Source organism: Macaca mulatta, chromosome 14, assembly GCF_049350105.2.
Source record: "Macaca mulatta isolate MMU2019108-1 chromosome 14, T2T-MMU8v2.0, whole genome shotgun sequence".
NCBI classification, from domain to species: Eukaryota; Metazoa; Chordata; class Mammalia; order Primates; family Cercopithecidae; genus Macaca; species Macaca mulatta.
The window spans coordinates 76370607-76387828 of record NC_133419.1 but is presented as its reverse complement, the minus strand read 5'-3'; the positions used below and the strand labels follow the sequence as shown (position 1 = coordinate 76387828).

At 35.6% G+C, this 17222-nt stretch overlaps 1 protein-coding gene across 12 annotated transcripts in view; it reads right to left on the bottom strand.

Moving 5' to 3' along the window:
• UVRAG (UV radiation resistance associated) overlaps positions 1 to 17222 on the bottom strand; it is a 329617-nt gene that overhangs the window by 161065 nt on the left and 151330 nt on the right. For all 12 annotated transcript variants that reach the window (XR_013404176.1, XR_013404177.1, XR_013404178.1 and 9 more), the window contains one exon: positions 16761 to 16866. Coding sequence is in view for 9 of the 12 variants with exons in the window: in XM_077963910.1 (XP_077820036.1) it covers positions 16761 to 16866 (106 nt within the window). In the remaining 3 variants the exon portion in view is untranslated. The remainder of the gene's footprint in view (positions 1 to 16760; positions 16867 to 17222) is intronic.

The window sequence follows — 17222 nt, the reverse complement described above, 5'->3', positions numbered from 1 at the left end:
TGCTTGAAACAAATGAAAAAGTAGAAAAGAAAAACCTAGAAAGTCTTAGCAAAGAAACAGAAGATATAGAGAACCAAATGGAAATTTTAGAACAAAAAATAACAAAAACTCAGTGAATAGGCTCAATTGCAGAATAGAGGAAACAGAGAAAAGTCTGTGAACAGAATACTGAAACTACCAATTTTAGCAACAGAGAGAAAATAGCCTTTAAAAAAAAGAACAAAACATCAGGGACCTGTGTAACTATACCAAAGGAGCTAACTTCTGTGTCATCAGAGTACTAGAAAGAAAAGAGAAACAAAGAATGACTGAAAAAGTACTTGAAAAAATAATGGAGCCAGGCAAGGTGGCTCATGCCTGTAATCCCAACGACTCAGTGGCTGAGGCAGGAGGGTCATTCAAGCCTAGGAGTTTAAGGCTGTGGTAAGCTATGATCATGCTATTGTACTTCAGCCTGAGTATCAGAGCAAGATCCTGTCACCAGAAAAAAAAAAAAAAAAGGAAAAGAAAAGAAATAATGGCTAAAAAACTTGCCAAATTAGGGGCAGGCACAGTGGCTCACACCTGTAATCCTAGCATTTTGGGAGGCTGAGGTGGGCAGATCACTCGGGGTCCGGAGTTTGAGACCAGCCTGGCCAACATGGTGAAACCCCGTGTCTACTAAAAATAAAAAAATTAGCCAAGCATGGTAGTGGGCGCCTTTAATCCCAGCTATTCAGGAGGCTGAGGTGGGAAAATCACTTGAACCCGGGAGGTGGAGGTTGCAGTGAGCCAAGATAATGCCACTATACTCCAGCCTGGGCGACAGAGCAAGACTGTGTCTAAAAGAACTAAAAAACTTACCAAATTAGGCAGAAGAAAGAAATCTACACATTCAAGAAGCCAGCTAAATCTAAATAGAATAAATCCACTACAGAAAAATCAATGAAACCAACAACTGGTTCTTTGAAAAGGTAAATAAAATTGATAAAACTCTAGTCAGGGCTGGGTCTGTAATCCCAGCACTTTGGGACACTGAGGCAGGCGGATCACCTGAGGTCAGGAGTTTGAGACCAGCCTGGTCAACATGATGAAACCCCATCTCTACTAAAAATACAAAATGAGCTGGGCATGGTGGCAGGCACCTGTAATCCCAGCTACTTGAGAGGCTGAGGCAGGAGAATTGCTTGATCCTGGGATGTGGAAGTTGCAGTTAGTTGAGGTCACATCATTGCACTCCAGCCTGGGCAACAAGAGTGAAAATCTGTCTCAAAATAATAATAATAATAATAATAATAATAAAATTTTAAAAAATTCTAGCCAGACTATTCAAGAAAAAAGAAAAAAGGCAAAAATTACTAATATGAAGAAAGAGGGGTTATCACAATTGATCTCACAAACATCAGAAGAATAAAAAAATACTATAAACAACTCTATGCCCAGAAGTTTGGTAACTTAGATGATATAAACCAATTCTTTGAAAGACAATTTACCAAAACTCACAGTAGGAGAAAGAGGTAATAAAGAAATTAGGCAGGATATGGTGGCACATGGCTGTAATCTCACACTTTAGGAAGCCCAGGTGGGAGGACTGCTTGAGCCCAGAAGTTGGAGACCAGCCTAGGCAACACAGTGAAACTCCGTCCATACAAAATTAAAAAAATTAACAAAATTGGCTGGATGTGGTGGCATGCATCTGTAGTCCCAGCTACTCAGGAGGCTGAGGTGAAAGGATCACTTGAGCTCAGGAGTTCAAGGCTAGAGTGAGCCACGATTGTGCCACTGTACTCAGTCTGGGCAACAGAACAAGACTCTGTCTCAAAAAAAAAAAAAAAAAAAGAAAAAAGAAAAAAGAAAAAGAAAAAAGAGAGAGAGAGAAATTAAATCAACAATTACTAACCTTCCAAAACAGGACCAAAAAAAAAAAAAAGTTCTACTTGGTTTCACAGCAAATTCTACTAAATGTTTAAGTAAGAAACAATACCAGTTCTTCAGAATCTCTTTCAGAAATTAGAAGCTGATGAACACTTTCTAACTCATTCTGTGAAGCCAGCATCACCCTGACACAAAAATCAGACAAAGACACTACAAAATATTAGCAAATCAAATCCAACAATGTATAAGAATAATTATATAACATGGCAACATGGAATTTATCCCAGGTAGGCAAGGTTGGTTCAACATTCAAAGAGCAATTAATGTAATTCATCACATCAACAGGCTGAGGAAGAAAAAATGATATGATCATACATATTGATAGATACAGAAAAAGCATGTGACAAAACCCAATGATGATTCATGATAAAAACTTTCAGTTAATGAGGAAAAGAGGGGAACTTCCTTAACTGGTAAAGAACATCTACCAAATAATCTACAGCTAACATCATACTTAATAGTAAGAAACTAGATGCTTATCCCTTATGTCTGAAAACAAGACAAGGATGACACCTTTCATTCCTATTCAACATAGTTATACTTGAAGTCCTAGCTAATGAAATAAGACAAGAAAAAGAAAAAAAAAAGCTACACATGTTGGGAAAGAAGAAATAAAACGATCTTTGTCTGCAGATAATATTTTTGTCTCTATATAGAAAATCCAAAAGAATTGACAAACAAAACAAAAAAACACCCTCCTGGAAAAAGTAATTATAGCAAGATTGCAGAATATAGAATTAATATGTATAAAAAGTTAGATGTCTTCCTGTGTAACAACAATGAACAAGTGGAATCAAATTATCCAATTATCCATCAAATTATTTTGTTAGTATCAAAACTGATTGTGAAGTTTATATAAAGGCAAAAGACCCAGAATACACAATACAATATTGAAGGAGAAGAACAAAGTTGGAAAACTGACAGTAGCCGATGTCTAGAATTACCATAAACTACAGTAATCAAGACAGGGTGGTATGGGTAAAAGAACAGACAAATAGATCAATCAAATGGAACTGAGCCTAGAAATATACCCAAACAAATATAGTCAAAGAATATTTGACAAAGAAACAAAAGCAATTCAATGCAGAAAGGATAGTCTTTTCACAAATGATGAAACCACTGGACTGCCACATGCAAAAAATGAAAGGAAAGAAGGAAGAAACAGAGGGAGGGAGGGAGGGAGTAATCAATCTAGATACAGGCCTTACACCCTTCACAAAAAGTTAACTCAAAACGCATTACAGATCTAAATGTGAAATTAAAAATTATACTTCTAGAAGATAACACAGGAGAAAACACAGAAGACTCTGGGTTTGGAGATAACTTTTTAGATATAACACCAAAAGCAAGATCCACAAAAAAAGAAATTGGTATCTTGGAAATCATTAAAATCTGCCAAAGATACTGTGTTAAGAGTAAAGACATGCCACAGACTGGGAGAAAAACTATGCAAAAAACATACCTGATAAAGAACTGGTATCCAAAATATACAAAGAATTCTCATTAAAAAAAAAAAAAAAAATACAGACAGGGTCTCACTATGTTGCCCAAGTGTGATCTACCACTTGGGCCTGGCCTCAAAAAGCTCTTAATATTCAACATTAAGAAAACAAACAACCCTGACTGGGTGCAGTGGCTCACGTCTGTAACACCAGCACGCTGGGAGGCCAAGGCAGGCAGATTATCTCAAGTCAGGAGTTCGAGACCAGCCTGATCAACATGGCGAAACCCCATCTTTGACAAAATTACAAAAAAAATCTGGCAGGGCACAGTGGGGTGCACCTGTAATCCCAGTTACTTGGAAGGCTGAGGGAGGAAAATTGCTTGAACCTGGGAGGTAGAGGTTTCAGTGAACCAAGATCGTGCCATTGCACTCCAGCCTGGGTGAAAGAGCGAGACTCCGTCTCCAAAAAAAAAAGAAAACAAACAACCCAATTTAAAAATACAACAAAGAACTGAACAGGTATCTTATCAAAGAAGATATATAGATGGCAAGCATGCCATCTATAAGATGCTTAACATCATAAGTCATTAGGAAATTGCAAGTTAAAACAACAATGTGATATGACTACATACCCATTAGAATAAAATCGAAAACTCTCGTACCACCAAATGCTGGCAAAGATATGGAACAACACGAACTGTCATTCACTGAAGGTGGGAATGCAAAATGGTACAGCCACTTTGGCAGACAGTCTGGCAGTTTCTTACAAAGCTAAAATAGGCTTCCTATACAATCTAGCAATCATACTCTCATATATTAACCTGGATATTGAAAACTTACGTTTACACAAAAACCTACACACAAATGTCTACAACAACTTTATTCATAATTGCCAAAACTTGGAAGCAACCAAGATATACTTCAATAAGTCAACAGATAAACTGTGGTATATATACAATGGAGTATTATTCAGTGATAAAAAGAAATGAGCTATCAACCCATCAAAAGACAGAGAAATCATAAATGCATATTGCTAAATGAAAGAAGCCAGTCTGAAAAAGCTACATACTGTATGATTCCTACTGTATAAAATTCTGGAAAAGGCAAAATTATAGAGACAGTAAAAAGATCAGTCACCAGGGGAGGGAGAAAAGGATGAACACGTGGAGGATAGGATATTTTTAGGGCAATGAAACTATTCTGTTTGATGCTGTATAGATACATAATACAATACATTTGTCAAAACTCATAGAACTGTATAACATAAAGGGTAAACCCTAATGTAAACTATAGACTTTAGTTAATAATAATGTATTAATATTAATTAACCAATATAACAAATGTACCACACTAGTACAAGATGTTATAACAGAAGAAATTGGGGATGGGGTGGGTTATATGGGAAGTCTGTACTTTCTGCCTAATTTTTCTATGAATCTAAAACTACCTTGAAAAAGAAAGTTTATTTTTAAGTCATATTAAAAATCAATTTTAATGAATACACATTTAATAAAACAAAATTCCTGACCCATTCTACCAGCCAGGGATACAATTAAACTTGTTTGTTAACTTATGTTTCCATATAAATATTACATCAAACCACTGCTTAAACTTTACCCAGCCTCTTTTTTGCTCCAAAAGCCTTGCCTGAATTTACCTCCAGATACAAATCTGAAATTTTGTCCCCAAAATGAGTATGTATGTGCCTGAATATGTGTGCATACACACACAATTACTGCACTGTGAATGTGTATGTCCTTCTCTCCTGGTCTTTATCAGTGTCACTAATATACTTTTCATGATTTTCCATGACATAAATCTTAAGCAAACAGCAAATTGGTTATAGCTAGTAAATTTTTATCTCCTTCCTAAGGTATAAACAATTAAAATTGTAACTACAAAACTCATCCATTAAATAAATAGGTTACTAAGGATCCAGGATAAGCTGATAGAAAACTTTAAAAGGAAAAGGTTAGTATCTTGATTTGACTCACAGACAGTGAGGAAGCCTGGGAACTCAGTGAGATGCATCATGCTATGGCCTTGTTGAAGCAACGGGCATGGAAAATGATTTTTGGCAATGTGTTAAAAGTACTTACAGCAATCATTTCTCACCCAAGATGCTTTCTTACTCATCCCTGAAATACTGATTCTAAACAGATGGTATGATCATCTGTTAAAGACATTCAAGCTGAGAAAACAGCAGAAAAACTTATTTCCAATCACTATTATATTTAGCTTGAAAGGTCTATGAAATATGGCTTTACAAAGAATGTTTCTAAACAAACCAAACATTAATAAAGGCCCTACTACATGCTTCTAAATGAATGAGAAATGGTCTCTACCTTCTGTGAATTTAGGTCTACTGTAGATAAAAGCCATTTTGCCCTGCCGGCCCACTGTAAAAACAGAAACCAAAAGTCCACAACGTTCTAAGATCCAGAAGCAATCGAAGTGTCTATCAATAAATGAATGGATAAGCAAAGTATGGTACATACATACAATGAAATACTATTCAGCTTTAATCAGGAAGGAAATTTCTGCAATATGCTACACCATGGATGAATCTTGAGGACATTATGCTAAGTGAAACTGCCAGCCATAAAAGGGTATACACTGCATGATTCCACTTATATGAGTTCCTTATAGAGTACAGTCAAAGTCACAGAGACAAAAAGTAGAATGGTAGTTGCAAGGGGCTGGGAGTAGAGGGAAGCGAGGAGTTAGTGTTTAATGGGTACAGTTTCAGTTTAAAAGACTTCTGGAGATGGATGGTGATGATGGTTGCATGACATTTTGAAGGTATTTAATACCACTGGGCTGTACATTTAAAAATGAAATGAGATCATAAATCTTATATGTATTATAAAAATAATTAGAAAAAAAGTCAATGAGCTTGTTTATTATGAAAGAAAAAGGAATGAAGAAACAATCTGAGTTTTCTTTAGCAATGTAATAGTATAATCAAGAAGCCTAAGGTGTTCTTACATCACTGAGGAAAAAGGTAAAATCTTTAGGAAGCAATCTTTTCCCACAAAGAGTGAGGTATTCAACTTGCTTAACTTGAATTTTTCCACAAAATATGTAAATTGAATTCTACCTGGGCAGAGAAAGAAAATACAGAAAAAGAAAAGCAAATCTTCAGAAAACACAGGGATATGCCTGGCTAGGAGGATAATCTGCTCTATTCCAGGGTACATACTGAGATATGTTTTCTAGATTTAAAGAACTAAGGTTACAAGTTAATCTAAATACTACATTAATATGGGAAGGCATGTATGTGTATAGTGTTTGTGTTATGGTCCATGTTCAGAAACTGGCTCATTTATAGAAATATATCAAGTCATTCAAAACCAGAATTGTTGGCTCCAATTTCTGATGAGTAAACAAACCCATGTGGAATCTAGTTCTGCTTCCTTTCTAATGCATCAAAGACGAATTGCTCAAAGATCTTAATGTTCCATAATCTTCTAATAAGTTTCAGTGTTCTATTTATCTGTTTACTCCAAGTGTAATGTCACACATATATCTCCAATAGATTACTTTTAATTAGATTTTAGTGTTTCTATACAACACTATATGTGAACTGAAAATCACAGATACACACATTCCTATATATGAGTCGTTGCCAAAAAAAATGGGAAATGTTAAACATTCATTTCAGAAAGATGACTAACGTATAAATAACATATTATATGTTGAGTATGCCAAATCTGAAAATCTGAAGTTCAAAACGCTACAAAATCTGAAACTTTCTGAGCACCAACATGACACTCAAGGAAAATGCTCATTGGGGTGTTTTGGATTTTGTATTTTTGATATGAGATGTTCTCTTAGTAACGGAACAAATGTCTTCACATTGATGATATTGGAGTTAAAACTTTTTGCCTTAGGGCAAAAGTTCCTAAAGCATGTTCCTGGGAATCGTGAGGGTTCCTGACATCTTTACAGACTCTTGTAAGATAAAATATAATAGCATAATACTAAGCTGTATGCCTCTTTTCCACCCTCATTTTCTCATAAGTCTATGATGGAGTTTACCAGAATCTGCAAGACTTATGATATTGCAACAGATTCACTGCAGAAGCAGATGTGAAAATCCAGGTGTCTTTTATTAGGCTAGACATAAGCTTAATAGAGTTAAATTCACAAAATATTTAAGCAATGCAATGCTAATTAAACCTTTTGTTCAGAAAAATATGCTTATTTTTCACAAAAAGGTATTGCTGAATTCTTTGAGATTTTTAAGAGTATAAAGGGGTCTTGAGACAAAAACTTTGAGAATTGACAGCTTAGGGTATATTTTATCTTCATCTATAGTAATTTAACCCCCCAAAATTGAAAATAATTAACAATCAGAAAAAAGTTTTTAAAACTGTGGCAGCTGTCCCAAAACTTAACACATTTGCTTTTAAATGTCATTTACAGGTTGTTTCTACTGCACCTACACCTAGTCAACCACTAAGAAAAGGAAAAGATTTCCTTAGAAAATATTTCCAATCAATTAATTTCATAGACTTAGCAATAACAGGCTTAGAACCCGGGTTTAGCCAGGAGGATACAGCAAAAATATGTAATAATAAAATGTACAGGAGCTCTGCTTCTGGTGTAAAAGAGTAAGTACGCAACAAATTGGTCCTCTCATAGAGGACACAGACTATGGATAACAGATATAGACTATGGAAAAAATACAAAAATCACTACTTGAAAGTTCTTGAGAATGATCAATGGCAGGCATATTTTGGAGTTGAGTCAGAACTTGGCATAAACAACCAATAAAATGAAATTCCCCTTTTCTGTGGCTTTTCCCTGAGGGTGGCTGCAAACTCCAAAAGAAAGTCAACTTTCTTTCTGACCAGAGGAACCAGGGAAAAATGGTCAGGCAATCAAGAGTGCAAAAATAGAGGAAGGCAGAGAATGGGCACCCTAGATTCTGTTTAAATTCAACCTAAGTCTCTTAAGTCCTATACTACACATGCGTGAGACAAACAGAAAGAAGCTTGTGCCTAAGGGTAAAAGGACTACACTGAAATCTGAGCCAATGTTCATTGCAGGCATGACAGTTTGAGTCTAACCAAGTTAACTATCTGCTAAAATAAAAACATCAACATTTTTTGGAACAAAGTAACAAAATCCAGAGATTCCACCAAATTACATTCACAATGTCCAAGATACTATGCAGTATTACCCAATATATGAAGAGTCAGGAAAATGTGACTCACTCTCTAGGGAGGAGAAAACCAACAGATGCCAACCCCAAGATGATCCAGATGTTAGGATTACCAAAAACTTTAAAGCCACTCCCACGAATATGTCAACAAAAATTGAAATATTCTTATAGTGAATAAAAGGATGTGAAATATCAGCAGAGAACTAGAAAATATTTAAAAGGTCCAGATTTCTGCTCCTGGGCAAGATGGAATAGGAAAAAAAGAACACTGCCCAACTAATTTTACCAGGCTACCATAATCCTACTACCAAAATCCGAAAAGGCAATTCAAAACATTGTATCACAACATCCCTAATAAATACAGGTGAAAAATTTCTTAAATTATTACCAAAGCAAACCCAAGACAATATGAAGGAAAAAAAATTATAAGAACAAATCCAACAAAACACAGAAATAATTATATATTATAATCAATGTAGGTTTATTGCAGAAATGCAATGTTAAACATTTGAAAATAAACCAATAAGAGAATAAAGAAAAAAACCATATGATCATTTCAATGGATACAGAAAAACCATCTGACAAAATTCAATGTCTATTCATGATAAAAACTCTCAGAAACTAGGAATAAGAGGAACTTCCTAAAATTAATGAAGGGCATTCGTAGTACTATATTTAATAGAGAAACGATGAATGGTTTCTCCCTAAAACCAGTAACAAGGTGAGGATTCCTGTTCTAACTACTTTTTTGTCCAACACTGTAATGGATGAAAATCAAATAAAGGGCATAAAACTCTACAAGTTTGCCGTTATGATTGTTTACACAGAAAATCCCAAAAAACTATAAATAACTAGCATAATGAATAAGTTAATAAAACAAGATTGTAATATAGAAGATTAATAAGTTAAAATTAATTGTATTCTTACATACTAGCAGCAAACAAATGAGAAATAAAAATTCAAAAACAGTTCCACTTGTAATAATGCCTCCCCTGCCAAAAAACTCCCATAAAACACTTAAGAATAACTCTAACAAAAGATGTCCAAAATCTCTACAGTGAAAGCTACAACATTATAAAGAGAATCAGAGAGAAATCTAAGTAAAAGAGATATACACGATGTTCACGGACTGAAAGACCTAATATTGTTAAGACAGCAATTCTCCATAATTTTATCTACAGCTTCTTATCAAAATTCCAGCAGGCCTTTTTTGTGTGTGTGTAGGAATTGACAAACTGATTCTCAAATTAACTTGGAAATATAGAGAACCCAGAAAAACCACAGAAGTCTAAAAAAAAAAAACAAAGTTGGAAGATTTACCCGGTCAAGTTTTAAGATGACAAATCTACAATAATAAGTGAGTTGGCTATTGGGGAAATACAGACATATAGATCAATGGAACAGAATAGAAAATCCAGAAATAGATGTACACATATATGATCAATTGATTTTGAACAAACATATCAAGGCAATTAAATGAGGAATGAAAAGACTATTCAATAAACGATGCTAATCATGATATCCAATGATGGATATCAACTGGATATCCATGCAGGGGGAAAAAATTACCCTTACTTATGTGATACAAAACAATGAACTACAGAACTGTAAGAATGGTGGATTGGAGATACACATGTAAAGCCCAAAACTATTAAACTGTTAGAACAAAACATAGGAGAAAATTCCTGTGACCTTGGGTTACGCAAATATTTCTAACACAAAAATCCCTGAACACAAAAAATTAAATTAAAATTAAATACATTGGATTTCATCAAACTTCAAAACTTTTGCTCTTTAGAAAATACTGTTAAGAATACAAAAAGGCAAGACACAGACCAAAAAGAAAGTATTCCCAACACACAAAACAGAAAAAGGATTTGTATACAGAAACACACACATATACTTACAAACCAAAAATAAGAAGACAAAAATCTGAATTAAAAATGGAAAAAGACTGGTTGGGTACGGTGGGTCACACCTGTAATCCTAGCACCTTGGGAGGCCAAGGTGGGCAGATCGCAAGGTCAGGAGATTGAGACCATCCTGGCTAACATGGTGAAACCCCATCTCTACTAAAAATAAAAAATAAAAAAAAAGTTAGCTGGGCATGGTGGCGGGCACCTGTAGTCCAGCTACTTGGGAGGCTGAGGCAGGAGAATGGTGTGAACCCGGGAGGCGGAGCTTGCAGTGAGCCCAGATCGTGCCACTGTACTCCAGCCTGGGCAACAGAATGAGACTCCATTTCAATAAAAAAGAGAAAAGACTTCGGGAGGCTGAAGCAGGAGGATTGCTTGAGGTCAGGAGTTTGAGGCCAGCCTGAGAAATACAGCAAGTCTGCCTCTACAAAAAATAGAAAATTATCTGGGCAGGTGGCTACTCAGGAGGCTGAGGCAGGACAACTTGAGCCTAGGAGTTTGATGCTGCAGTGAGCAATGATCGTGCCACTGCACTCTAGCCTGGGTGACAGAGCAAGACCTTATTTCCTTAAAGAAGACAGCGGGAGCAAGAGAGAACAAATCTGAAACTACTTTACACATATACTAGGACTGAACAAATGAGTACATAAATGACAGATAATGGGAGCCAGGTTTCTCACTATCAGAAAAAGATAATACAAATAAACAACATGAAGGGGACAGCTAGAAAGCACTTTGTGGTATTAAAGTATAAATGATTAGTATTAACTTTTCTTTTCTTTTCTTTTCTTTTTTTTTTTTTGTGAGACGGAGTCTCGCTCTGTCGCCCAGGCTGTAGTACAGTGGTGCGATCTCGGCTCACTACAACCTCAGGCTCCCAGACTCAGGTGATTCTCCTGCCTCAGCCTCCCGAGTAGCTGGGACTACAGGCGCCTACCACCACGCCCAGGTAATTTTTTAAAATGTATTTTTAGTAGAGTGGGGTTTCACCGTGTTAGCCAGGATGGTCTCTATCTCCTGACCTTGTGTTCCGCCCACCTCGGCCTCCCAAAGTGCTGGAATTATAGGCACGAGCCACCATGCCCGGCCCCAACTCATTTTAATACATAGAGAGAGAGATAGAAACATGTGCATACATAGCTCTGTCCACTGAGAGATCCTAGAAGCAATCCAGTGGCAACAAGCCCACATCTTGTTTAATATCATTATTTAATATTTGATATTAAATTTAATATTTTAATATTAAATTTAATTTTTAATTAAAATATTAAATCATTATTTAATGTTTTAATTAAATTAATAACATTTAATATTTGTTTAATATCATTATTAAACAAAAGGAACAGGGCTCTTGGAGAAATGGCTAATTCTAGGGCTGGGATGGGGAAAACACAAGATGAGACTGGATCACATAGTGCCAAGGAGTAAGGAAGTCTTTTAAAAACAAACAAAGAGATAGGGGTGTATCAAAAGGACGTAAGAGCCAACTGGAAAGATCTCTCAATGGCCAAATCCAAAACTGAGCAAGAAAATAAATAACATAGTACTAGATTGTAACCCAAAGTATAAAATAAACATGCATGAGCCCACACTAGCAAGTCATTAAATAAACAAATAAGTGGTGGGAGAAGAGACACATTTTCCTCTCAAAGAATTTCAAATAATATATGTACATATTCCCCCATCCAGGAGGTGGAATTTAATTTCCTTCCTCTTGACTGTAGGCTAACTAAGTAACTTGTTTTCAAAAAACAGAGTATTGAAAGGGAACTTTGTATTGGAGAAACCTGGGAGATATTACCTTAACCAAAAGACCGAGGTTTACATCAACAGTGATTAGTCAGTGATTTTAAAAAGGAAAACAAACACATAGATAGGAGAAGACTAGGAAAAAATGATGACTAAATCCAATGTGGTTTCCTGGACTAAATACTGAAACAACAATAGGCACCAGAATCCAGTCAATCAACAGAAAAACATCAGACAAATCCTAATTAAGGAATATTCTATAAAATACCTGCCCCGTCAAAGCCCTCAAAACTGTCAGGGTCATCAAAAATAAGAAAAGTCTGAAAGATTTTCAAAACCATGAAGAATCTAAGGAAGTATGATTACTATTACTATATGCAGTATATTTTCCTGGATAGGATTATGGAATAGAAAAAGGACATTAGTTAAAAGCTGGGGGAAAAAAAAAAAAAAACTGAACCTTGGTTCCATGGACCTTGGTTAACAATAATTTATCAATATAGGTTCATCAATTGTAACAAATGTACCACATTAAGGCAAGATATTAATAATAGGAGAAATTGGGTGTGGTACATATAGGGTAAGTCCCTGTACTATCTTTGTGATAATTCTATCAATCTAAAACTCTTCTAAAATTCAAAGTTTATTTATTTTCAAAAAGACATTAATGGCAACACTGGTGAAATGTGAATAAAATCCATAGTTAATAATATCATATCAATGTCCTTCTTTTTATTAACCATGCACCATGTCAAATGTACCATGGTTATGTAAGATGTTAACATTAGGGAAACCAGATGAAAGGTATGTGAGAACTCTCTGAATTATCTTGGCAAGTCTCCTATAAATCTAAAATAAAGAGTTTATTTTTAGTGGGCAAAAATATTTTAACTGATACTTCTTTTTTTTTTTTTTTTTTTTGAGATGGAGTCTCACTCTGTCACCCAGGCTGGAGTGCAGTGGCGCAATTTTGGCTCACTGCAACCTCTGCCTCCCGGGTTCAAGTGATTCTCCTGCCTCGGCCTCCCAAGTGGCTGGGACTACAGATGCACGCCACCATGCCCAGCTAATTTTTTCTACTTTTATTAGAAACAGGATTTCACCATATTGGCCAAGCTGATCTCGAACTCCTGACCTAGTGAACCACCTGCCTTGGCCTCCCAAATTGCTGGGATTACAGGCGTGGGCCACTAAACTGATAATTCTTAAAAGATGCATGCATATCCAATAGGATATGAAAAAATGCTCATCATGGAAATACGATTCAGAACAAAAAGAGAAAATGCTATGTAACTGCTAGAATAGCTAAAATGTAAAAAGACTGACCTCTTAAATGAAGTGGACAAATGCTTGAAAGACACAAGCTACCAAAGTTCATGCAAAAGGTAAATTATTAAAGAAACTGAATTCCCAGATCAAAAACCTTCCCACAAAAAAACCTCCAGACCCAGATGGCTTCAATGTAAATTCTACCTAACATTCCCATTCGACACGTATTCTTCCAGAAAACAAAAAGGGGGAAAACACTTTCCAAAAGTGAGTTGAGGCCAACGTCACCCTGACAACAAAATGAGACAAAGAGATTACAAGAAAACAAACTACAGACCAACATTCTTTATAAATACATACACATAATTTCTTTAAAATTTTTTAACAAATTAAATCCAATAATAAGCGTTAAAAAGTAATTCACCATGACCAAGAGGGCTCTCCCCAGGAATGCAAAGTTGGGTTAACATTAAAAAATCAACCGGCTGGGCACAGTGGCTCACACCTGTAATCCCAGCACTTTGGGAGGCCAAGACGGGCGGATCACGAGGTCAGGAGATCGAGACCATCCTGGCTAACACGGTGAAACCCCGTCTCCACTAAAAAGACAATCAGCCGGGCGTGGTGGTGGGCGCCTGTAGTCCCAGCTACTCAGGAGGCTGAGACAGGAGAATGGCGTGAACCCGGGAGGCGGAGCTTGCAGTGAGCTGAGATCGTGCCACTGCACACCAACCTGGGGGACAGAGCAAGACTCCATCTCAAAAAAAAAAAAAAATCAACCAATGTATTTCACCATAATACCAGAAGACAAAAAACATACATTTATCTAAACAGATACGGGAAAGGAATTTGACAAAATCTGAAACAAACTGTGCGTGATGGTACACGCCTATAATCCCAGCTACTCGGGAGGCTCAGGTGAGAGGACCACATGAGGCCAGGAGTTCAAGAGCAGTCCGGGCAACATAGTGAGATCTCACCTTGAAACAAACAAAAAAATTATAAAACGTAAGTAAAAATTCAAAATGACAACAGCAGAAATTTCATAATATAATTAAATGCCAAAAAACGTTAGGCATTCATGTAATGTGAGAAGATGCCAAATTTTTGAAAGTCACCAAGTATGAACCCAATTTCTTATAACACAGTTAATCACACATGGTCTTGGAAGGTAATCCGATTTCTTTCAACATCAAATATGCCTTCTTGTTGAATTTTTACTTAGGTTAAAATGAAAATGATTTCTTAAATATTGGAAATGGATGGGTTGGAATACAATGGCCATGGGCCAAATTGAAAAGTAAATGAGTAAAAGACAAATAGTAAAGTTTTCTAATATGCTACAGGTAAACCTTAAAGTGACTCACTAACATGTAGATGGCATTATTCTCTAACATTCTCTAAAAGGAAACAAGTAAACCAAATTATCTGTCTCTATTGTCAAATGATTGTGGGAAAGCTGTTTCCCTTCTTTAAGCTTCATTTTACCGTCCTATTTTAAGAGGACATTATGCTAGACTCATTCTTAAATTCAACAAATACTTACTGAGCACCTACTGTGCGGCAAACACTTTTCTAGATGCTGGAAATACACCAATGTAAAAAGAAAAAAGAAGAAGAAAAAAAAAAGAGAGAGAGAGAGAGAGACAAAAATCCCTCGCCTTAAAGAGTTTAGAGAGATAGAAAAATATGCAAAATATGTATCATGGTAAATCATAATGAATATTACAGGGAACAATAGAGCAGGAAAAGGGACAGAATGTACTGAGGGGGCTATAGTTTTGAATGGGGTTATTAGGGAACTAGATGATTTCTAGGTTCACGTTCAGTTCAAAAATCCAGTGATTTTTCTTCTGTGTTGACTAGGCAGCATAAAAACACACAGTGAACCTCTGAACTTGACCTCTTTAAACTCACACATTCTGTTACCTTGCTCTGTGTCACCAATTATATTCTTTTAAAAACAGGATTAAAAATACATTTTTCCACACTGAGATAAAGCATATGCTGTCATTTAATGAAACAAGTATTTAACAGTCTTGCCTTGGGAGAGGAAAACAAAAATAAAACCTACCAATTTTCCCCAAAGGTTCTAAGAATCCAGCATTTTTATACACTACAGAAAGAATTAAAATCAGTGATTTTTCGTCACCCTTCAATAGTCTGAAATTTAGTCTTCTGCTGGGGCTAAGTTACAACAAGAGGTGGTTTAGCAGCATCTTTGAAATGGAAGATGCTTTTATAGACAAGGAAAGTCACGTGAATAATAAGAATTACTACTACACCTATTGCAGCTACCCTATTTTGTATGTTTGCTACCTGCCAAGTATAGCACTAGCTATAAAATCAGCAACTGTATACAGTTTGAACTAACATATTAATTTCAAATTCCATGAAAGGGAAGTTTCTGTAAGGTTAAGTGCATTGCTGCTTTTCTACACTTCTACTATATGATAATCTTGGGCAGATCTTCAAGGCAACAAAAAGCTTTCGTTTAGGGATGTAAAGGCCCTCTGCTAAGCTGAGACGGGTGTAAATGACAATAGGAAGATGCCTATCTGTGATAATGAGTTCACACAAACAAATATTTAAATAATTTTATCTAGAACTTAATTTGAAGATCTGAATTTTATTTTAAGTCCAATCCACAGCACAAAGTTCCTCAAAAGCTATTCATACCCAAATGGCTTTAAAAAAAAGCTCAGTTTATTAGCCATACCCACTACTGTGCTTACAAAAACACAATATTCATTACAAAATAGACATTTTTTCCACTCCACTAGGAAAAACAACTCAAAATTATATTAATATCTTCAATCTGCCCGTTTGGGTTAGGATTTCTGTTTCTTTAGAAATGGCTCCTTAATAAGAGTTTTCCCAAAAGAGATCACTGTCTACAAACCAGACTTATTTTGCTCAGTCCAAATACTTTTTAAATTCATCTTTTAAAAGTAGATTAGCTCCCATAGTTTATTTTTTTTCCTCCTGGCAGCTATTTTTCATTCACTATATAATTCATGTTTAGAGTTCACATTAATAAAACTGCCTGTTAATTATCTTCTAAGTAATTTTATGTAATATAAAGTTTCATCTAGCAGAATAAAGCAGGCACTTTGCGTGTTACACTATTAGCAGATGGGAAAGTTTATTTCCAACATTTAAATGCCAATAGAACTCTCAGTAGAACATTAATAAGATAAAAACTATCTAAAGGGTTTTTTTAAATTAACCCTAGAAGAATATGATACTCTCCTTTAGAAAACAAGAAGTGTAAACAGGTAAATACATAAAAACCTACCAGCTCATTGCTTGTAGATGTGAGTCTTAGTTTTTCTTCAATTTCCTTCCCAATTTTCTGAACAGTTACCTGAGTCTGTTTAATTGCACACTGGGCTCTATGAAGCCTAGAAATATAAGTTATAGAAAAATGAAAATGAGTTGACAGTAAACTCAACAAAGAGCCTCAGATATAAATGACAAACCTTGAGGATACAAAGATTTAATAATGAACCCAATTTATTTAATTATCTAGCATATTCACAATGAAATAACAAGGAATACAATAAATCCTAAAACATTAAAGCTCTAAAACACCCTTTTTGTACCTGCCTGCCTGCCTCTGATGTATTGTCAGGTAAGATGAAGAACTCAAAGGAGTCGGGAAGAGCCCTGAGAAAGTAATATAGTAAAATCCTATCATTTTATAGATATGGAAACTGAGGCCCAGTGAAATTAAGTGGATTGCTAAAGTCACCGAGAG